Raw genomic sequence first — 22,997 nt, forward strand, 5'->3', positions numbered from 1 at the left:
CAGAGTATTTTGTAGACCCACCACAGTTCCTTTGTGTTTTGGGGGTATTTTTTTGTTCATCAGATAAGAGGAAATCAGCTGGAACTGTGGGGATGCAGGGTGCCAGTGGCTGCAGTTAGTTATGATCTTGGTCTGCCAACTCAGCATTTTTTGTGAAGCTGAGATGATTGTGGTCAGTATTGAAACTGAAGGCTCCAAGGGATAAGGAAGAAATGTGTCTTTATAATAAATGTTGATATGTTATGTTTCTATATAGATAAATAGTATGTATATAACTACATTAAGTTGGTATGGTATCCACGTCCAATGTAATGCAGTCAGGCATCAGTGCATTCTAGGACATAATTGGTCTTATTTATTGAATTTAGTTTAAATATCATATGGGACTGGATTTGATTTAGCTAGGTTAGACGCTTTCCTAGTTCTTAGACTGCTTACTTGATTTTAAAAACAAACTTACTGTAGATACTGTCCAGCTTCTGTGTTTTGCTTTCTGAGAGCGCTGAAGCAATCAAATCTTGCACACATCAGCGCTCCCAGTAAACAAATTTTAGGTTTCCACACTGGGAGTGAAACTGTACGTAGTGCCACAGTATGATTTGACACAGTGATAGAAGCGAGTTCCCCAAACCCCCAACCAGAGCCCTGGCACAGAAGAAATTAAATATGCCTTTCTTAGCTGTGGTGGTTCAGAAGGATGCAATATCCTTTGTGTGAATGTGACGAGAGAAAATTGCATTCAAACTCTGGTTCCATCCAATAAATCTTACAGCAGCCTAAGTTTTCCTGGAATGAAGCCTCAGGCAAAGCAAGATGACCCAGGGGAAAAAAAAAAAAAGAAAAATGAAAAAAAAGTTTTCATGATTCTCTTTATCATGTGCTTCACCATAAGATGCTAGTTCTTTCGCAGTGAAACTCAGAGCCTTAGGGCTTTTTGTAAAGTCTCCTAGTGACTGTGTTACCCTTATCCCATAGGGCAGAAGGAAACTGTCTCTTGTCGTATCTTCCCATTCACATCAGACTTCTTAAAGATCAAGTATTTGAACACTACAGCGGTGACTCAAGTGTCAGTCCACAGTGTGCTGAAAAATTAAGGAAACTTGATCTATTCACATGATGAATGCCTACATTCAGTTGAATGGTATTTTCCATGAAGTGATAAACTGTGATCAAAATAAATCAGTTCTTTGAAGACTTGTTTTTACATAAGTTTTGTCCTGCCTTTGGTTTAACTTGTGTCATAGCCATACTGGGCTAATGAGCTCTGTTGTTAATATAGTAGGCAAATACAGATCTCAGCTTGAGTAGTCTTAGAAAACTACCATGTGACAAATCCGTGCAGATATAAGAGCACCTGTAGCTTTGTTTTTGTTCAACATGACTCAAGGGCAGATCTATAAACTTGTAGCACCATTTTAGGCCTCAGAGCATTTCTTAATCTTTTCTTTTCACTTCAGGCAGAGGGAGAGACTTTCTTCCTGGCATTCCTTAGGGCTGTTTTTTCGTTTTTTCCCCATGTGGCATACTTTTTTTTTTTTTTTTTTTTTTTTTTTTTTGACACGTTTTCTGTCTGGAATGGAGGCTGATTTAGGCTCGTGGCCAAAACTGTTTAATGCTTGGAAATGAAGAGACGAGACGACTTCTGTTACTAACAGAAGTGCTGATATGACTGTTTCTTGGTGTTTTTCAAAAGACATTTTCTGACTAGTAATGTGGCCCCATTTTGCAAGCCAGAGCAGAAGTGTGAGAGTGATGCTCTTACTCAAGTCTGTTGAATTGGGAGGTACTGACAGGCACAGAGGCTGCTTCAGGAATATATTGATGGCAGCAGTGGTAGCAATTCCAACTGTGCATATATTAACGTCCAACAAGGAAAAGCCAAAAATGGTTATGAAGAAGATTTCTGCCTGCACCAGAGCTGCATCTTTGCTGGTGATTTCCTCTTCCCCATTTGGGAAGATGTGAATAGACCCCTCTAGCAGAGAGCATTTAATCCTTCTGGGGATGACACCAGTGTGACCATGCTCTGTGAGCACAGGTTTCTCTTCCACAGCTCTTCCTAATTCAAGCTAAAACATGTCCCAGTAATTGCACAGAAGAAAATTGCAAAGCTTTTAAAATTGAGAAAATAATGCCATGTAAAAGGCATGCATTAGGATAAGACTAGACTAACTAATGGTGACTCCTCGCTCGGTCCTGTCCACCACAAATGTGTGAGCTTAATGTCAATTACAGCATTGGCATTCTGAACAGGTTTGACTGTTGATTATGGACCAAATTTGAATGCTTATTTTGTAATGGAGAGGGCTCAAGAGAGGTGGAATTGCTGAGTATCTTGATGAGAGGAGATCACTGAAGCCTTGCCAGAACTGCTGCTGTCGATGACATTTTTGAACTACATACAACAACTTGGTTACAACATTGGCTGTGAAGGTTTACGTGGTCTGTGTTTGCTTCCTTTTTTCCTTTTTTATGCTTCTTCATGTACAACTTGCTATACTTTTGGCCAAATCTACTGGCTCCAGACTTACCTAGAGGGATGTTTCTGCTTGCAACATCCATGTTACACACAGTAACAAACAGTAAACTAATGGTTGGTACAGGTGTCCCTTGCAACAGAACTGGTTTTGTTTGTATCAAATGAAGACAGAACTTCTTGGGAAATTTGCAAGATTATTTTTTTTTTAGTGATAATGAGGTTGCTGATCTCTGAGTTGTTTTTTTTTTGTTGTTGTTGTTGTTTTGTTTTTGTTATTGAATATAAAAGGATGGTAATGTAAATCAGTGCAAGTCAAGTAAAGTAATACCTTATAAGAAGCTTAGTAGAATGCACCCTGAATTTTGAACAGTGAAGAAAGTGAGATATTAACTTTAGGGCTATGTTATGTTCTCTGTTGATATCACCAAAATCTCAGCTTTTGTACTGATACAATACCAAATTGATTGCACCCTGATATTATGTAAAATAATGTTAAAAATGAAGCCTGGCAAACAAAGTGATGCTTGGCAGCTTCCACTCTGCTCACTGGTGCCATTCAGAGTCCCAGATATGCTGGAATTTTGACAAAATGCAAGAGAGAAGGTTTAATTAGGCCACAGTTTTACTAATTCAACTAATCTGGGAGTTACACATCAATCACCCACACAATGCAGAATGTTATTTCTTCCTCTCTTGTTCTCATCTATTTGGGAAGCACTCATGGTTTTGTATGTGGCTCCAGGCCACAACAGGTGTGAGGTTTGGAGGCACTGATGCCATGAGATTCTCTGCTTATTGCCTTTGCCTGTGAACTGTTTTTTCAAGGGCCATCTCTTCTTTCATACTCTGATAGAGTGAGAAATATTTCTTGCTACAGTTCCTTCTGAGTATTTTATACCTTTCTAACTAGTACCTGTGGGGTAGACAGAGTAAGTTATTGTGCTCTGTCCAGTCTGCAGGCATAACATAAACATTTTTTCAAGATACTGAAGAATAAGAAAGATGCAAATGCTGCGGTTACAAATAAATACCCTATGTATGAGGAGATAAAAGGAGCTGCTCTGAGAGTGAATGAAGATAGACCAAAGTTTGCAAGTGAGTTGGGGTTTCTGACAGCTTCGATAATGGTCCCTTTTCTGCTGCCTGACTCCTGTAGTTTACTGGTACCTTTGGATTTATTGTTACCTTCCCTGCACGGCAATGCCCTCTCTTACTGTGGTCTTCCTCTGAAACTGGATTGGAGGTGCTTCATGTTTCTCATTGGAACTTCCCACAATGGAAGGATGTCAGACTAGTAGAGGGCTCTTATGTCAGATGATTGGTCTTATCTACCTCATGGTTTTTAGATGAATTTAAAAAAAATAAAAGCCTTAAGATCAGCCAAACATGGGAGTCTAGCTCTTTGGTAGAACTTCATTTCATTAGTTTCATAACCCACAGTTGTCATTCATGGTATTAAATAGTTAACAATATAGCAGAAAACAAGTGCCATGAGTTGGAAGTACTGCTAGACTAAACTATAGATGGAGTATCCACGGATAGTACTATAGATTGCAATATGGAGAGTTTCACCTAACAGAAAGAGCTTAAACGTGTGTGAGCTATGAACTCTAAAGCTTGTAAAGATTGACTATAATTTAACTAACTATAATTAACCATAGTAATAATAACAATTTAACTACAATTTAGCTAACATGATGATCTCCCTGGTGAGAATGGAGTGAAACATCTAGTACTGTGCTGAAGAGCAATACCAGGAGAGAATGCTCAAGAGCACAAAACCACCTCACGCTGATTACAGGCAGATTGAGATGCAAATGTTCAGTCATTTTTTTCCTCCATTCCTGATACATCTGGTATGCAATATCCTATACATGGGCTGCAGCTGTAGAAAGAATGAACAAATTAAGGTGCATGCATCAGTGATTATTTCAAGCCTGAACAATGTGTTTTTCCCAAAGAAGTAAAGGTACAAATGGATGAAGGTTAGAGCTGCATAGCTCCAGTCAGCCTGATTTAAAAGGATCTGTAAAAGAATGAAATACATTTTATGGAATTAGCACCTTAACACTTTGTCTCTGTTCAGTTTTATGCTAGCAAGACATGCAACGTTTGCTTAAGGAAGCTGATATTTCCTGGAGAGTTCAAGGTCGCTAGTTCTTAGTGATAAATGCTGGAAGTCTGTATCTTTCTGCTTTCTGATATGTGTTAAGTATTTGATGAGTGAGTTAGCTATATATTTTTCTCTTGCTAGAACCTAGTATTTTAAATTCACTGTCAATGAATTACATTTGCTATGTGGGATTTAAATGTAGAATCTGTGTTGTCTTTCCTGTAGATATAAGTAGGGGTTGCCATTAAAAATCCTCTACAGATTTCACTTTTGAGAGATTATATTATTCATTTTTGTGGTAGTGTTCAGGTGAATATTGGGCAATATCAGAGAGGAATATATTAATTTTATGTAGCATATCCATGCATTAGTCTGCTGTGCTCTGCCATTAGCAATGCCCTCAAAGAGAACTGTTTCTGTACCACCTTTAATGGGTAATTACTCGTCTAAATCCTGTAATACGAAATACTAGGGCTTCTTAGTATTGTTTTAAACATGCCTGTAGTAAAGCTTTATAAATCTTAGTTGCCATAAAGGAGATCAATATCATTTGAAAGGTTGGTCATGAGTCCAAACATGGCATTGGATAAGTGTGCTCTGAGCTTTTGATTTGTAACACTCTGTTAAGAGTGTTTCTACGCCTGAGATCTAATTAGTGCAAGGAGGACTACTTCTGCACAAAATGTTTGAATGAACTATGATGCAGGTGAGCAAAAACTTTCAAAACCATGAGAAGTTTAGCTCCTCAGATTGCTTCCAGAGACAGCAAAGACACGCCCACCTCTCTGTCTGCTCTGTAGGTTGTTCTGTTTGATGACAGTGCCTTTTAACTATTCCATTTGAGTCCCACAGCTTCTTAGTATCCCTATTGATATAACAAGGCTTTTTAGCTTCTAGAGATAGAATTTTGTATGCACGATTCATAAGCACCATTCACTTTCAGGCAGCCTTTTTAATTAATTAATTTATTTATTTATTTTTACATACCCTTCTGTGGCAATTTTTTAAATCTTGAGCTGTCCAAGCTGTATGATCCCTAATTGTCATAAGGCATCCTCTCTGAACAGTGGAGATTTTCATTAAACGAAAACTACTGATGACTCTTCAGTCTGTGGGAAAACAGTTCTTCATAAACAGCTTACTTTAATATATAAGGAATTTTGAAATTAATAAATAGTTAATGTAGAATGATTAACATTATGGAATAAATAATTATTCTTGTCTGAGCTGCCCAAACAAACTTTCCAGGGCTCCCACAGGAGAGGTTTATTAATCTAAACATGCCCAGTATATCATTAGGGTAATTTCTTGCATGATAGATTGAATTAGTTATTTATAGGAGGAGGGCAGGAGTACCTAAGAATAATGAGAGGTAGAGAAAAAGGAAAAGAAATTGGTTTTCTTCTGGAGGCACTAGCCTCCAGAACAATTTTACCAGGTAAAATCAGCATTAATTTTTGCATACCAGTGAGAGTGCATCATGCAGAGCATTGTGTAGGGCTGAAGGTCAAGGCCAGTCTGCTTGCTGCTTTTTTCCAGTGATCCATTATATACTTTTGCTTTGTTGGAGTCATTAGTAGTTCTAAAGAGGAAAGAAAAACAAAGAAAGAGAAATGCCATGGAGAAGAGATTCTACATTGTATCTTAGCTATCATTGTAATGTGCATATACTGCCATAATCAAACTCAAGCACACTGAGTAAGCCAATTAGTCTCTCAAGTAGCAGAGGAGCAATTACAATGAATAAACATGTCCACACCATAAGCTGTAGATAGAATAGAAAGGGAGATGGTTTTCCTTTGTTTCTCATGCCATCATCACCCAAATAGACTGGAACTTCTTTTCCTACTGAGTTCAGTACTGTAAAAAGCAGAATACCACTTGATTAGTGCTTTTCCACTTGTCATTTATTGCTTTTATTTTATTTTATTTTATTTTTTTCCAAATTGAGGACATTTACTATGAGACAAAAGATAATGTATTTTTGTTATTGTAGAGTCTGGGAGGGCTACCCATGGAGCTTTCTCTCTAAAGCAACTGATTCCATATGTGGGTGGGTTACTATAATTATATCTATGCAGATGCTGAACCCAGTTACAATAAACAGAAGCCAAGGCTGTTGTTTTCTCAGACAAATGCAGAAAATCTGGAGCTAGCTATTAATCTGCCCTATTTGTAGACAGAATGACTGATACTGTTTTCTCCTCCCAGATTCTCCATTTGTGTCTGGGCTGGCTTTTTGTACAGCTAGTGGATGCTGTAATTGCCAAATCTGGTGCTTTTCAGTCCCCTCCTCAAAGGAAAATAATTAATAAATAATAATAATAATAATAAAAGGTTTGTCACATCCACTGTATGCTCTGCTGGAGGGGAGTAATAATGAGTGATAAACCCCAGCAGATGCTATGCTAATCTTTCCAGAAATATTTTAGGTAACTGTCTTTTTCTACTTCTGACTCCATTTTTGCAATCAAGGTGTCAATTTCTCTAGTGGGTGGGATTATGTTTAACTATGTTTATCCTATACCAGATGTCCTCATTCTTTTACCAGTATTATTTGGGTTATTTATACATGAAATTCCTTTTTTTTTTTTTTTTTTTTTTTTCTTCTGAATATCTCCATCTATAAACCTGCATAGCTCAGAATTCACTGAAATCAAGCATATGATGAGTTTCAGAGTGTTGTAGGTCTTCCCCGCAACTATGGGCTATATGAGATATGAATTCAAACTCTTCTTTTGTGAAATACCATGTAAATTGCTTGTTGCTGCCTCTCTGGTTTAGAAATCATAATGCAGCTAGAAGTGTGAAATATTAAGCATATCCTTTTATGTACTTTGAATTTATGGGGACTTCAAAGTCAGTCCTCATTTATTGTCTGGTTTGTTTCACTTCAGAAATGACTTGAACTGTGAACAAAAAGGAGCTGACAGTATTCTCAGATAGGCACTTTATAGTTGTGCACTTTGCAACTCTATGATAGGCCTGTCTCTGCCTTGCATGCCAAATTAGCTTGTTGATATGTGCTGCTACAGACAGAGGAACAGATGTAGTAATTCTCATTTATTTACATGAAATCTCTAAAAAGACATTTTCTGGCAGCATGCTAGGAATAAATACAGTATCAAATATAGACTGTGCCGTGCTGTTAGCTCATTCAGGTGTCAGCTGTGCCATTTAGATATGGGCGAGAGTGGGAAGTCACAGCCGTCATTGCAGTGCCGGAACTCTGGCTGGGACCTCACTGCTGGCCCTCAGCACTGCAGCTCTGCAGGTGGGGAAGAGGGATGTGCCCTGTAGTCCCACCCAGTGGTAATACTGCTCATGGAAGCCCAGAGGTCAGGGAGGTAGGAGGTAGAGGATAACCACGTCTTCTTCCTCCTTTTATTTTATTTTATTTTATTTTATTTTATTTTATTTTATTTTATTTTATTTTATTTTATTTTATTTTATTTTATTTTATTTTATTTTATTTTATTTTATTTTATTTTATTTTATTTTGCTCACCTTTGCTAGCTTTCTCTTCTGCAACCAAGAGGTTCAGGAATAAATTGAGACTGGGAGACTGTAGAGGAGGGAGGGAAAGACTGAAGTATTGTATCAGGGGGCAGCCACAGAGGAGTTAAGTACAAATTACCTGAGTGAAGAAGTGAGCTTTGAGTAAAACCCTGAAAGTCTTCTGTGCTAGGAGTATGAGAGCTGCTGAGCAGCCCTAAGCTGGCTGCTGCTACCAGAGAAAGCTCTTCGTAGGGTCTGCACCCTTTCTCCTTCCTCACTCTTCATCTGTCCTTGTGTAAAGGTTGAAGATGTTCTCTGGTGTCAGTCCTTCTGCTCCCTCCTTACCTCTTTTCTGACAGATTTTAGCCAGTCTGTTGCCTGTATTGAAGTGTCCTTTTTTCCTCCTGCCTCAGGTATTCAAACTTTCCAGTGTGGGGTTGGGGCTGTTATTTCAAATAATGAGCAAGCAGCAGATGTATTAAAGATGAACCGCCTCAACTCTGAGTTTCGGGCAGAAGTGGTGGGAGGAGATGCAGCTAATTCAGCTCAGTGGATGATTGATGTGGATATGTCAACTTCTATTAATGTTCTTTTGAAATCACTGATGCAAGCATGTTTTTACCCCATCTTAAAAGAAAATAAAGACCACAGAACAATCCTCTCACTTTAATTTGTTATACTCAGAGGCAGTTTAGCAAATTGTCGCTATGGAGTGTCCTCCACCGGCTGCTGACAAGCAGCTCCTGGTGGTGCTCTTACCACTTTAAGAATATCAGAATGCTCTAACAGAGCTATCCACTTACTGCTAAAATGTCAAAAACAAAAAGCAAAAGTCACCTACAGGTAGGTCTAGTTAAATTGCTTTAAAATCTGCTGTTGCCTCATTAGACAGTCATTCATTACCACAGAAAGAGCTAAATATGGGTGCTGAGGCGGGGGTATAAAAGCCATGTTTAAAACGAAACAGAGTTGAGAGCCTGAATACACAGTGCTGTTATTCAGAAGTAGCTTTTGAGCCGAGAGTTTCAACGGGAAGGGGCAGTTTGGACAGAAATCAACAAACGTTTAGCTGAAGTGTGAATAATACAAGGGTGCCTGAAGAACCGTGCTGTCTGAAAAGATGAAATGCGAGACTAAAAGAATCTTCAAACATTTGCATCAGCCTTAGAGGACAATGCAAGCAGCAGGATTTGAAACAGATTCGCAGATGCACTCTCTTTAGGCAGAGAGAATGCTCATTAAATGCAAGATGCTTCTGTTGCTCGTGCGTTTGCTCAGAGGTATGGGTTTGCAAGGCTGACGTATCAGATAAAGTCAGAGTGGTTACCACACTGACGGTGTAGCAGCTGCATAATAAATGATGGAGAGAATCATGTTAGGCATGCCCACCTAACCTAACTTGAATCATGCGAAAGGGGAGCTGCTGGAATTCAAATAGACTTTCTGGTTCCCAGCAGTCGGCAGTAATAGAATGCTTTCGGGAAGATGACAGATGCAGGGGAAAGATGCTGTTTTGCACTATCTTGATTTGTTACGGCAGCCAACTTATTGGCGTGATGGAGTGACAAGAAAAGCAGCTGGCATGGAAGGTAGGATTATCAAAGCTATTGCATCATTATGAATGTAATTAGAAACTGACCATGACAAAGCATATGCTAGAATGAGCTGCCTCTGATGGCAGAGGATTTGTTGCTGAGGTCCGGAAACTCTGAAAACAATGTTCCTTTTGCAGAATGGATTTTGCAGTTTCGTTTCTGCTTGTGTTACCCTTTCTTTCCTGCTCGCCTCCAAGCTCGGGGAATCGCCTGCTTGTGAGAGTGTTGTTAGGATGAAGCTGAAGAATAAAGTCTGTTCTAAGTCTGGGAAGCCTCAGGTAGATAGAAACAAATGTGAAAGAGAAGACTGGCAGAGGCTCCCTCTGATTCACTTGCAAGCTCTGATTGATGTATTGGCATATTGAGGAATCCCAAGGAAATGAAGATGCATGAACAAATGTTCTGGTATAACGAAAAAAAACATTATTGCAGGTCTTGGCTTTATAGTTAGTTTTGCTGACAGGTTTTATTCCCCCATCAGTTTTTAGCTCTTGACATTTATTTGGTTGTTCGGTATTATATAAAGAAAATACATCAATATCTCCTGCAGGCTTTCTCAACAACTCCAGCATCTGTTTCAGCTATTGAACTGTATTCACGTTTTGCCAACTTGATGTCTGCCCAGCTGGTCTATCATTTCTCGCTTGATTACTGCTCTTAATTTATCCGTATCAGCTTGTTTCAGATAGGATTTTGAAGGCTGTTAATGAGAAATGACAGTAGCTGCTGAATTACTGAAAAAATTGAGTATTCTTATTTTTGAAACATCAGAAAATCTTTGTGTGCATTTTATTAAACTCGTATTCTGTATTATAGGGAGGTTTTTGTATAATCACTGAATTTAGCTGTGAGTACTTTGAAGTGGATAGGTCACGAGCATAACTTCCAGCTGACTATTTTTAGAAAGTTGGAGAAAATGGAAAGATATGTGCATCTTTTTGGTATGTGTTGCTTCCTCCTGTCTGCCTCCCCCTTGCAATATGTGTATTCCCTCTGTGCCAGGGGGAGCAGATCATTAAATGTATACTGTATATATTGAAATATATTTTATCACCACTAGGGTGAAACCACTTTGCAGTTTTGAACAGGTGATTTGAACAGGTTTAAAACAGATGCTAGTTCTGCTGGCTTGATTGCCCTGGATGTAAGAAGTGTATTGTTTTCTAAGTGTAAGCAGGACCTTCCCTTCCAAACTCTTCTTGATCCTTCACAGAATGTAACTATGTTAAATTATTTGCATTATTGTGCTATACATATTGATTTTTTCCAACATTAGCTCTCTTCTTCACCAGTTGGATTACTTTTTCCAAGATTTTTTTTTCTTTTTCCCAATAAGTCTGTCATCATACTAGATATTCACTTTTCTGACTTCATTCTAAATGACTTTGCTGGCTGTACACTATGTAATTTTGTCAAAAGAGGATCAGGCTATTAAACACTAAATGTTGCTGAGTAAAGCTGTAACAGTTTCAGAAAGATAGATGTTTCTAGATACACAGCAGTGAGCCAGCCCGGAGGAAGTTTGAAGGTAAAGATCGGTAAAAACTGATTTACTGTTGGGTAGTAGGAATGTTTCTCTGCTTCGATCACCTCTGGGAGGCATTTTAAATTATTTTAAAACTACTGGGAGGAGAAATGTGCTTGTTAATGGACAGAATTACTGTGGGGTTTGTATACCCCAAAGTAGTTCTGTGGTTTTGATAACAAAAATAGTAGTTTTATTTCAGGGAAGCTCTATTAATGGTAATTTGTCTGTGGCGATGATGAAAACAACAGAGAGAGAATATCCCACATAAGCAGCCTGAAGTGCCATTCACCTTTCCAGGGTAGCATTAAAACTGTTTCATACTGTATGTATTATATGTGTTCTTCAGGAGTTCTGGTCACACTCCGTGTGACAAGAGTGCTGTGTGGCTGTTATATTGTAGCTACTTGAAATTGTCTTTTGCTTTTGATGCCAGTACCTGTGTGTTGTGTGTGGCTGTCATGTGACAAATGATTTTACAGTTTGTTTTATCTCTAGAATTTTGTGTTTGTTTTCTTTTTTGTTGTTGTTGTTTGTTTTGTTTTGTGTGGGTGGTTTTTTGTTTGTTTGTTTGTTTTTTCTTTTTTTTTCTGATGGATTAAGACGACACTAGATGGAGCTAGCTGTTGACTACAGAGCTACAGTTATACAGGCCTGTCTAATGAATGAGCTCCTGTATATAATGATGACTATTGAAAATAACAGTTTAAAAGATGCAAAGTGTTGAGTTAGACCTTAGCCATGAAATTCTAGATTCTGTGGGGCTAAAGGAAGAAATCTCTTCCTTTTGCTTTCTTTTCATTATTTTACAAGCTAGTAATCAAAGATGAAAAATAATAGGAAAACAAACAAACATCTATATTCAGAGAGGTTTGGGAAGCAACAAAACGGAAATAGAAGAAGAAAAGAGGAGAGAAGTAGCATTAAGAGCTAGCAGATGTTTCTACTGTAGATACATGCAGATATCCGATTGTGTATTTGTCTCACTTAAGTCAAGATGCACATTTTCTCTTGCATATAAATCCTCTTCCTATTCTGTGTTCCTGAATGAATTGCTGTAGCTGGTATCGTTCACTTTATATTTAGATATGGGACCAGTAATTTCTGGAAGGGTGATCTAAAAGGTATGTAAGGGTATAGGAAGTTCACTCACTTGTTTGCTAGTCATAATTAAGAAAAATGTAAAGGGTTACTTATTGAATGGAGTGGTAGCTGATTATATTCACTGTCTCACATGATTCAGGCTATTAATCCCAGCTAAGGATAAGAAATCTGCAGTCCCAGACCATGTGACAACCTGAGAAAAATATACTTGCTTTCACATAGATTTACAGACATGTAGCTCCAATGTGTACATATATTAGTTCAACAGAGGAAGAGAAATCAGGATATATGTTGATGTTTAGGAGCATGAACTAAAGAAAGAAGAAGAGGAGATAAATATGTGTGAGATGAGTACAAGGAAAGGGACAAGCAAGAACAAAGATTAAGAATTAGAGCTGGAACAGTCTGACCAAATCATGTGGTGCTAATTGCCATCAGCATCTGTCGAGTGAAATACTTGCAATTTCAGTTAGTGCCTTGTACCCACTACAATAAAAGGGAATTGGGATGCAGAGCAGCTCAAGTTAGTGAGGAAAATGTGGGAGGGAAGTGAAAGAAGCCTGATGCTCCAGGAGGACTGAATGTTGGCCTTATTGGCCTGAGAAACATGAAACTTCAGTGTGTAGCTGGATGTGTGAGTTAGAACAGTCCTAAAAGGTGCTAGAATATTTGGACAAAAGCAGATTATCCTTGAGTCTTTTGCCTTTTAGAGGAATCTTGCAAGAAAGTAATGCTGCCCCATCAAGCTAAAGAGACTTCCTATCTGACATACCAGGAGATCAACTGTGGTAGAGACAGGTTGTTTTTTCTGGTCAGAAGTTTTCAATACTTTACTGAGACTTGCTATTTTTCTTTTTTATATGTGAGTTTTTTTGTTTATTTGTTTAATTAATAAATATTCTTAACCAGAAGTAGAGCTTTTGAAATTTGTTGAGGTGCCATTACTTCTATAGAATGTATATACTTCTATATATGCTCCCTGTACAGTTGTCTGTGGCACTACCCCAAAATGAATGCATCCTGAGACTAATCCCACGTGCTGTGACTGTTTGTTCTGACAGCAGAGACACATTTGTTGTGCTATTCTTGGCTTTCTGATTCTGTTCTGCTGCTGTTTCCACTCAAGTTATTGTTCCTGCTGAATAAAGAAGAAATTCTGTTTTAGAAATACACAGTGTTGGGAAATGTCTGACCATCTCAGGTAAGGATCATGCGAAACTAACCTAGGAGGAGACTGGGAGACTCTTCTCTCAATCGCAAAATCTCTTGTTTCTGAAATCCACTGGAGCAGGAGTAAAAATGACCTGTAAATTTGAGAAATGGAAGGGAGTTGTTTTTTTCAGGAGACAATTATTGGATGGATGGGCAGTCATCACTTTGTAGAACATACATGAGGAATGCCATGTGTGGGGGTGAAGGTTCTCCAAGGGATGTTACTGAACATGTGGTTTTGCACTGCCAACTGTTCACGTATTATATGCCTAATCAGAATGTATTAATTAACTAAGTCCCTAAACATTTTTTTCGTTTGAGATCTGGAGTTCAAGTTCTGCTGATATGGGTTTGAGTTTTTGTGGGTTTTGTTGCAATTGTTGTTTTTTTCATATAAAAGAATTACAATTGTTAGTAACTTTGAGGTTGTATTTGATAGTAATGGCTAAAGGAAATCCCTTCTCTCATCTCCAAACCAAGGTCATAAAAGATTAGTCTACATATCCTTGAAATTGTTTAGTTTTAATCTCCATAGGAAATGCCGAGATTTCCAGAGACTGTTGGTAGTAGCTAAGTAGCACATTAAATTTCATCATGGTGTTGGAAGGAGTGAAGGGCAGGGAGAAGTTTAATGTATCTGAACAGTTGCTGGACTTGCTCAGTAAAGACATCCAGTGAAAAGTTTGAGGATTTTCCAAAGGTTGATATTCTGTCTTCCTGTTTTGTTTTGTTTTGTTTTGTTTTTTTTCATTCTGGTGAAATCACTAGGTACTCAGACCAGAAGATTACTGAATTTGAATTGGAAATAACAAAAACAAACAAACAAACAAACAAAAAAAAAAACCTTTAAGCTTGGTGTTCCATTATATGTCATAGAAGATGGGTTTTGCCCATCTTCTTATTCTTACTCTGTGCTCCAAAATGTTTGCTACAGAACTGGAGCTGTAAGCACTGTCATCATGGAGTTCTCGCAGAAATGTTCTGGTCATGGTAGACTCCAGTAATGCAACTGTGAAAGGGGAAGAACTCAAAGGAGGGAAGACTGTAAATCAGGACTCTACCAGAAATGTGAGAAATGGGCAATAACAGTTCCGCTTCCTTTTTTGTTTGTTTGTTTGTTTGTTTGTTTTAGTTTTCCTTTATGATCAGAGCATCCGTGTATAAGAATTGTGAGATATTGTAGGATGCATTCCAACCTTGTGATTCTATGCAAGACGTACCTGTTCACAAAAATCTTAAATCTCCATCTACACTGTGTTTTTTTAGTTCCGTTATCTCAAGGAGAGATCTTAGTCTTACAAGAGGAAAATCAGGACAATGAAACAAGATGAAGCACATAGTGTTTTCATTAGTATCCCCAAGTTTCCAGCTTAGTGTTTTACATTACAACACACTGTTCTTTACAAGGTGTTTCTTCCATTTACATATCTCGAAAGACATTGCACATAGCTGCAACCAGTGCTCTGACTTCCTTGATAATACAGAAGCACAATATACTGAAGTAGTCAAAGAAGCCTTTGGTTTCGGCCAGTGCTCACAAAGACTTTTTTCCTTCCTTCCCTGTTGCCGTGTGCTTCCATGGTTCAACCACCCCCTGCCCTTAAGCTGGTGCTATCACCTCACCAGGACCATCAGCCACACTCACAGCACTTTGATGAATGGCAAAAATGGCATTTACTGTGGCGCAGTAAGCACATTATATACTTTAATCACTTCATCTACACCCCTTGAGGATACCTTTGAAATATGTGTCCAGTATACATCACAAGGTAGGGGGACAGAACGGGGGAGGTCCTGCCACATCACAGCCTGAATCCTCGCTAATGCCTACAACACTTCCCCTCCATGACTTGTCATGGATGGGGAAAAAAGGTAGATCAGAAAATGTTAAAGCAAAATTTGAACAAAAACTAAGTTGCTTGAAACTGTTTCCTCAATCTACTTCCTTCTCATTCTGAGTCTTTCTGATACTTAGGAATAAAGAGCATGTAGAATTTCTTTTACGGGGTCAACTTCTTTTAGCATTCACTCCTGATGACCTATATTGATCTGTTTCCTTGAAACTGAAAAGCCACACTAAATAAAACCACCATATGCTGTTCTTGTAGAATTTCTTTTCATGAGCAGCCTGTTATTTTTATATTGCCGTTATGCATGTCACATATATTTTTGCAACACATAATGCAAACAAAGATACTGAGAAAAGATTGTTCATCCATATTCGGAACACCATTTACATATTCCCATAGCACGTTTGTGTTTTATGCGTGTTTTCTTTTTATTTCCTCTTACTAGAAAATACCGTTTGTAATTGGAGCTTTTCTCTAGTTTAATGCTAATGGTCACAAATGATATTTAATAAATATTCCCTGCATACAAGGATTACTCTTTCAAAGGGTAAGAAGAAATATGCACTTACATATCTAAACAGGTGGATTTTAACAGAGACCAGAGTTTTTTACTTTGCAGTCCCAGGATGCTTCTCATTCACTGTTGGTCCCATATGAGATAGGGAATGCAAACACTGAAAAACACAATCTCTTGTCTTCAGCAGTGATTTCACATCTTGAATTGTGATTGATTTGGGTTTGATAGCAGAGTAGAAAAGTAAAGGTGTTAGATATCTGCACGCACCTGGAAAATGTTATATTTACACTTTTCCCAGCTGTGTTGGATTGGAAATTTTTGGATGGATGCTTTAATGAAATGCTTTTTGTGCCACTAAAATAGTTGGTGTCTGAAGATGAAAGTTTAGATTGCTAAGAGGATTTGAGGATGTATATGGTTTAATATCTGTGGTGATACTCAGGTTAATAGTGAAATTCCTGACTGATTGTTTTTAGTGGTCTTGTTTCAGACTACTGGAAACCACAAAGGATTTTTATCTCATGAATGAATTTTGAATTTAGGAAAACGTTAAAAAAAATAATAATGAAATTAATTGCCAGCCCAGTTGATCCTATGATTAAATCTTGGTATTCACATGTCTTTTCAGATATGTCTTCAGAAGCTGAGAACAAAAAGCATGTCACAGGTGTAAATTTTAGTAACTAATTATATTTATTTCCAGGTTGTGTTTTGTTTCAAAATGTGAAAAAAATAAAATAAAATAAAATAAAAAATGAGGATTAGGTAGGCAGCCAGCTCTGATTCAACCTGAACCAAGATCAAACATATCCAAGACAAAGCTATGAGGAGGGATTCAGGCTGCTAATTTGAAGATATAAGAAGAGGCAGAAATCCAAAATGCTCCTTCCACCCTGATTGTTGGTCATAAAACCTAATCCCCCCTCTTTCCTCAGGGGCACTGCGTTTTAAATGACATGAACCTAGATGGGACTTCCTTTTAGTCAACATTGGCCAAAGGGTTAGGACAGATAATTAAGATGATTTATATGTAGGAAAACAGTATGCTGCCATAAAGAGCATCAGTTAGGATTATCCTTCTGGCAGCAAATGAATTTTGCTGGGATCTGTAGTTAAACTGGTATTTACTATGGAATCAAACAGTCTGGCTGCCCTATCAAAAAAACCACAGTAGCTCAAGGAGCTCTGTTGGCCAAGATGCATCAGGTATGTAGGTTGCTCTGAAAGTAATGCCTCCTATTTATTTTCATGGGAGCTATAACAGATGCAAAGAGCCCAATAACACTTTTTTTTTTTAGGGAAAATTCTAAGATACAAAATACTGCTTTTCAACACAGTGACCACAATTATCTATGCTTTTTTTTACCAGAAATGAATGCAAGCCTGGATGCCACGCTTGTAAAACTCAGTACCAGTGGCAGTGACCCACTGTTTCTCATCTGATAGAACGGTGTCATTGCTAGGGAAATGTTGTCCACACAGACCATTTTTAGCTGACCTGAACAGATGTAAGTCAGAAGGCATTAAATCTGGACTATACAGTTTATGTGGTAGCACAGTACAGCCACAACTGACGATGTGCTCTGGTCTTCAAACTGTTATGTGGCTTGGTGTTATCGTGTTGCAAGAGGAATGTTGTTGTCTTCTCTGACCTGACTCTGGAAGTTTGAGCCTTCAGCTTAGTCAGCATTATGGTATAGAAGTCAGAGTCAGTGGTTTGTCCAAATTCCAGGTAATTCAGAACAATCACCCCTTTCCTATCTCAGAAGATTCTACATATCACTTTACTAGCTGAGGAACTTACTAGCTTGAACAACTTCTTTAATGGTGAATTCACATCACCACCTCATGGACTGCTGTTTATACTCTGGCTTCTAGTAGTTACACCACATCTTGATCCAGGAAACTTACATTCAGTCTGGTGTTGGTTCAGTAAGTCTTGAAAAACTTGCACACAGTGCTCTGTTCCTCTGTGAGCAATTGTGGGACCCAGGTGGCACAAACATTGCAATATCCCAATGTTACAACCATCGTTTCCAATGCACTGAAGCCAATATTCATCTCTGTACAGAGTTCTCTGGTCATAATCCACTGATTCATGTGGATGAGCTAATCAAGATGTTCTTCATTTCGTGGTGTGACAGCTGTGCTTGGCCATCTGGAGTGTGGCTTGTCTTCCATGTTGTCGTCACCACTGCTGAAACACACCGCCCACTGTGTTGCTGTGCTCCCACCCACTGTTTTGTCTCTGAAAATGTACAGCAAGCATAAATGGGTGCAATTTTTTCCATATGGAGGATTTCAGTGACACGCCTTTGCTTCATTTGCATGACAGTGTCAGATGCTATTGTGTCAGACTGCCCCTCTGCTGCCATCACTGGCACAGCAACAAAATGGATCAGAATATTGGTGGGAAGTTTCAGCCCCTACTGGCATACCAATAGCATCCGCCTCTGATATTATGGACCAATATAATACTCTGGGAGACACGATTTTTGGAGCAGCCTTCATAGTTTCTTATAAACCCACACAAACCTAGTCAACAGGACACTGATTAATCTTATTTAATCAAAATGTTTTATTTTTTGTTTTGACAATAGTGTATATGGCACTTCCTGAAGTACATAGTGAGAAGGGGTTTCTTTGCCCCGGGGAACTATATGTAACTGACATGAAGTATCTGATTTGTTTCCTCAGAAACAGACACAGAATTATGGCTGCAAGCCCTGGCCAGCTGTGAAGCTGTAGCATACACTTTGCAGAACTGGGGTTGCATTTTGTGGCCTTATTGTAACCAGCACAGATTCAGGATTTTACACTGAATGCTAGAGATAAGTGTGTGTCATGCAGAGACATACCATACACTGATAAAACTGAGGTGCCATAGAAACACAGAGGTACTGATGTTAGATGCTGCAGTTTCTGTCTGAGTCAGAACTAGGTATGTCACTGGGAATCCTTCACAGCCTGTACTTCAGCAGAAACACTAAAACAGAGTGAGAGAGAGAGAAAGAAACATACAAAAGAGGAAAATATGACCTAGTTTATTACATGTGGGAAAAGTAGAGATGCCATATTGTAGGACCAGTTTTCTTTTGTTTTATGCAACATATTGATATCTGCCAACTGAGGACATAATGGATTGTACCCAGGTGAGCAATCTTCTCAGAAAAGTTATGTTCATTATCATAATTTAAAAGTTGGTAACTCACTTATTTAGTTTCTGATGCAGTATAGTTTTCTGATTTAATGCCTTGCCCCAGGATTTGTAGAAATACAGAAAGTGCAATAAAACATTTGAGGAGATGTGAATCAGTAATGAAACTGTCAATTTTATTTTGTTCCATGGGATTTCATTTAGTCCCAGCTCTGTGTGAGTTTAAAGGAGAAAGAAACTAATATTAGTTCTGCTGGACAGATCTCTGTCAACATGCGGCATGGGTACTGGCTGGGTAGGTGTTGTTAGCATGGCTCATGTCAGATCTCCCCTGCATGAGGAGGAGCAAAAACTCTAGGGAGAGGTTTGGGAATAGTGATGCCCGTTTACCTAAGTGACAGAGCTGAGTATAGGTATTGTGGGTTTTGGCAATAAGATCTGCTGGGGGGGCTTGGGGGATGGAGAAGGAATGCTGGGCCAGACTGGATGCAGCTGGCTCCACATTGACATGCTGCAGGTCACAGTTGAGCCCAGCGGCCAGGCTCCTGATGCTCTGCAGAAGTGTATTTATGGAAGAGCAGAATGCTGCACAGAGTGGAAAACGGGAGTGAAAAGCTGTATGGGGAAGACTGAGGTGGTGAAGAAGGATGGGGGGAGATACTGCATGTGTTACTGGAAAGGTCCCCTGTTATCCTGTGGAGGAGACCATGGGGGAGCAAATATTTCCCTGCTGCCTTAAGTGAGGACTAGAGAAAGTATCTATGCTGGATATTATTACCCATGGAGGAATCCGCAGTGAAGGAACTGCAGACAATGAGGTGTCCGAAGTGGAGCAGGTTTATCATGAAGGACAGCATCCCATGGGAGGGACTCCCAAGTGGAGAAGAGGCAGAGAGTGACAGTGGAGAAGCTGCAGTAACAGTGTTATGGGCTGACCACGGATTGCACCCCCCACTCTCCATCCCCTTGTGCTGCTCTGGTGGGTAATGGGAAGGAGCTTGAAGCTACAGAGTGATGAAGTGCCTGTGAAAAAGAAAGGCAGGTATTATTTCAGTCTTTCTGTCATTTCTCACTATTGAAATCTATTTTAATTGGCAATAAATTAATTTTCACTAAATTGAATTAGTTTTTTCCCTGATACTAACGGGTAATTATTTCCCTATCTCTACCTGAACCCATGAGCTTTTACATCATGTTTTCTTTCTCCATCCTGTTAATGAGGGAGTGAGAGCAGCTGGATAAGTGTCTGGCTGCTGACAGACATCAACCCACCACAGTGACTTTGGACAGGATTATTCCAAGTGAGCTTTCCAAATGGTCAGGAGGTAGTGACTCAACTTAAGTTATTTGAAGGGATAACTAGTAATAGAATGGATGAGTGTTGATTACAGCTCCTACTTGGTTTAAAAATACATTTTTTAAATGGTGTAATATGAAACCCCTGTCTGAAGTAGTAACTTACTCAGGAGATACTCATCCTGAACTTGAATTAAAAAAGTGAAGACCGTCAGAGTGCATTGTTACTAGTTTAAAGCTTGTGTTATACAGTATGCACTTGGACTGGGATCAAGAGCAGAAATAATTAATTCTTGGCCATCATCAAGTGTCTTGGCTTTGCTAATATTTTTGTATACTAGAGAAATTATATGCAGTCAAGTTTTTCATTAGTTTTACTCATAGTGTTCAACTGACACTTGGGTTTTAACCTTATCTGAGGGTGTGTCTTTCCTTCTCAGTACTCACAAGTGAAAGAGATTTGGTGCAAGAAACAGAGACCTGCCAAAGCTTGTGGCTGTGTTAGGCTGCCCTTTCAGAGTTAAAAGAAGATAGTAAAACATATAAACAACAAGATATGTCATTGAAATAACCACATTAAATGTAATATATTTAAATATATTTAAATTTATATATTTATTTTTAAATGTATATATTTAAATATGTAATATATTTATAAAAAAGAGAAAAAAACAAAAACAGGCTATTTAAATGAAGTTTTATGGCATTTCACAGCACTCGGTTTGTATAGATGTTATCTACTGTTTCTAAGGAAGTTTTAAAAATAAGAAGTTACTACAACATTTGTGTTCTTTTGTCATTCTGTGACTTTCTCTGACGAGAAAAAAAACATTGTATCTTCAGGTTTAGCAGGTTTCAAGATATGTCTTACTGGATTGCTAGCAGACAGGAAGAAGAACAAGGAGTTATTTGCTGGATGTGCAAAGCTAACATAACAGATCATTTTCTGCAGACTGTTCCTTTCCAACTTTGTTAGCATAACTAAAGTTTGAAACAATCCAGTTGTTCCTGTAAAATGAAAGTTTTAAGTGAGAAGAAGGGATGGAGGTGGATGAGGTGTGTTCAGAGGCTTGTTGGGTTGTGGCTCCCAGCTGGAGCCTTCTGCAAATGATATCTCAAAAAACAAAATACAAAAAACAACAGAAACAAACAAACAAAAAAACCCACAACATCTGTTTGAATTCTAAAAAAAAAAAAAAAAGAAAAAAAAAAAAAGACTTATTTGGAGCCATAAGTAAAAGGTCAGAGGATATTATGTTCAGGGAGTGTTGCCTTGGGACCATTTTATCTTATTCATTACTGATTTCAAATGTGTGACTTGGAATTAAAAGCCTCTGCTTCCCACTGTCAGCTCTCAGCTTTAGACATTGACGATCTGTCAAAACCAGACTCCTGTCTGCCTGTGCCTGTACTCACATTCCAGTATTTCATGAAAAAGTGGGAAAAGCCTTGTTTCAGTCATTAGGACTGCATGCTTCCTTCCTTTTGAAAGGAAGACCTTTCAATACAGTGGAAATGTAAAGGTCGTTAGAAGTGTAAAGGGTCACAGTTCCTTTGTTGAAAGGAAGAGAGGTCTTATTTTTATTTGTTGGTGTCTAGGTTGTACAGCAGTCCAGGAGTCATTTTAGCTCATTTCCAGAATATGTGAGGTGGATATTATTTCTGCTTACAAGTAAGTTAGAGAACAGAGTCAGAAGTCAAAGCATATTTCAGTGGAGACACTCAATAGAAGTCTGGATGTTCTTGGATGTTCTTGCCTTCAGTGAAAAAGGTTTGGGGAGGAGTGAGTGAGGTTACTGGAGGTCAGGTTCATGTCTTCATCTGTTACTTCTGCACGCCTGTCAAAGACTATTTATGGAAGCCTGGCAGTACTTTCTCTACTTGTAAACAAAGAAATGAAATTACTCCACCCCATTACTGGAATAAAATGTTAATGTTCACAACAGATGCATTTTGAGACAAGATCTGTGGTGTTTTTTGTGCACTCTGCCATGATGCGTAACACCTGTAAGTCATCTGTCTCATTAATTGTCCACAAGTACCCCGGAACAGTCCAATTCCTTGTAGTAAGTAATGAACACCATTGCTGAAGAACATCGTTAGATACTCAGTGTGTAATTATGGAACTTGAAAATTCAGTAAAGGAAAGTTAATGTGTGCATGAAACGGAATCACATCATTCTTCTTCTAGCACAGTTTCCTAATGTCTAGGTTGTCTGTTTGCTGTTTGATTGGTTATTTTTTTTTTTTTTTTATATAGCATTTCTTACTTGGTTGCAAGGTTGCATGCCTGGACTGTTATTATTAGTACCAATTGGAGAGCAGAGTTTTAAATACCTACTTAAGTAATTCAGAACATGTCTGAAACAGTGAGGGGTTGCTTTTCCTTCAGCAAAATAAGTGTGGGATGAGGCACACCTAAAATTAAGCTATTTTTAGTTGATTTTGTAATCATTGCTTGAAGAACATGGAGTCCCTAGGAGAAAAAATACATTTGGAAATGTGGCCTAAGGAGCACATGAAAGGGGTTCATATTTGTCTATAGTTAGAAAACGTCTGTCGCTGTGCATTTCAAATAGTTCTCAGCATGGTGCTGTCATGGTGCATGTGTTCAGCTCAGAGCAAGAAAATGAAGATTCAGTCCCTCAAAG

General features: G+C 38.5%; 1 protein-coding gene across 37 annotated transcripts in view; it reads left to right on the forward strand.

Annotated features, from left to right (window-relative positions):
* The window catches only part of DMD (dystrophin), a 1,121,556-nt gene that overhangs the window by 93,385 nt on the left and 1,005,174 nt on the right, over positions 1–22,997 (forward strand). For 34 of the 37 annotated variants that reach the window (XM_085549499.1, XM_085549436.1, XM_085549536.1 and 31 more), the window contains exon 1: positions 9,550–9,679. The exons of the other annotated variants lie outside the window; for them this stretch is intronic. In XM_085549499.1, coding sequence (XP_085405625.1) covers positions 9,583–9,679 — 97 coding nt within the window. In that variant the 5' untranslated portion in view covers positions 9,550–9,582. Of the gene's footprint in view, positions 1–9,549; positions 9,680–22,997 lie in introns of those variants that run through there. 37 annotated transcript variants of the gene reach the window in all.

Source organism: Coturnix japonica, chromosome 1 (genome assembly GCF_054131305.1).
Source record: "Coturnix japonica strain WE chromosome 1, WE-NBRP24, whole genome shotgun sequence".
Classification (NCBI taxonomy): Eukaryota; Metazoa; Chordata; class Aves; order Galliformes; family Phasianidae; genus Coturnix; species Coturnix japonica.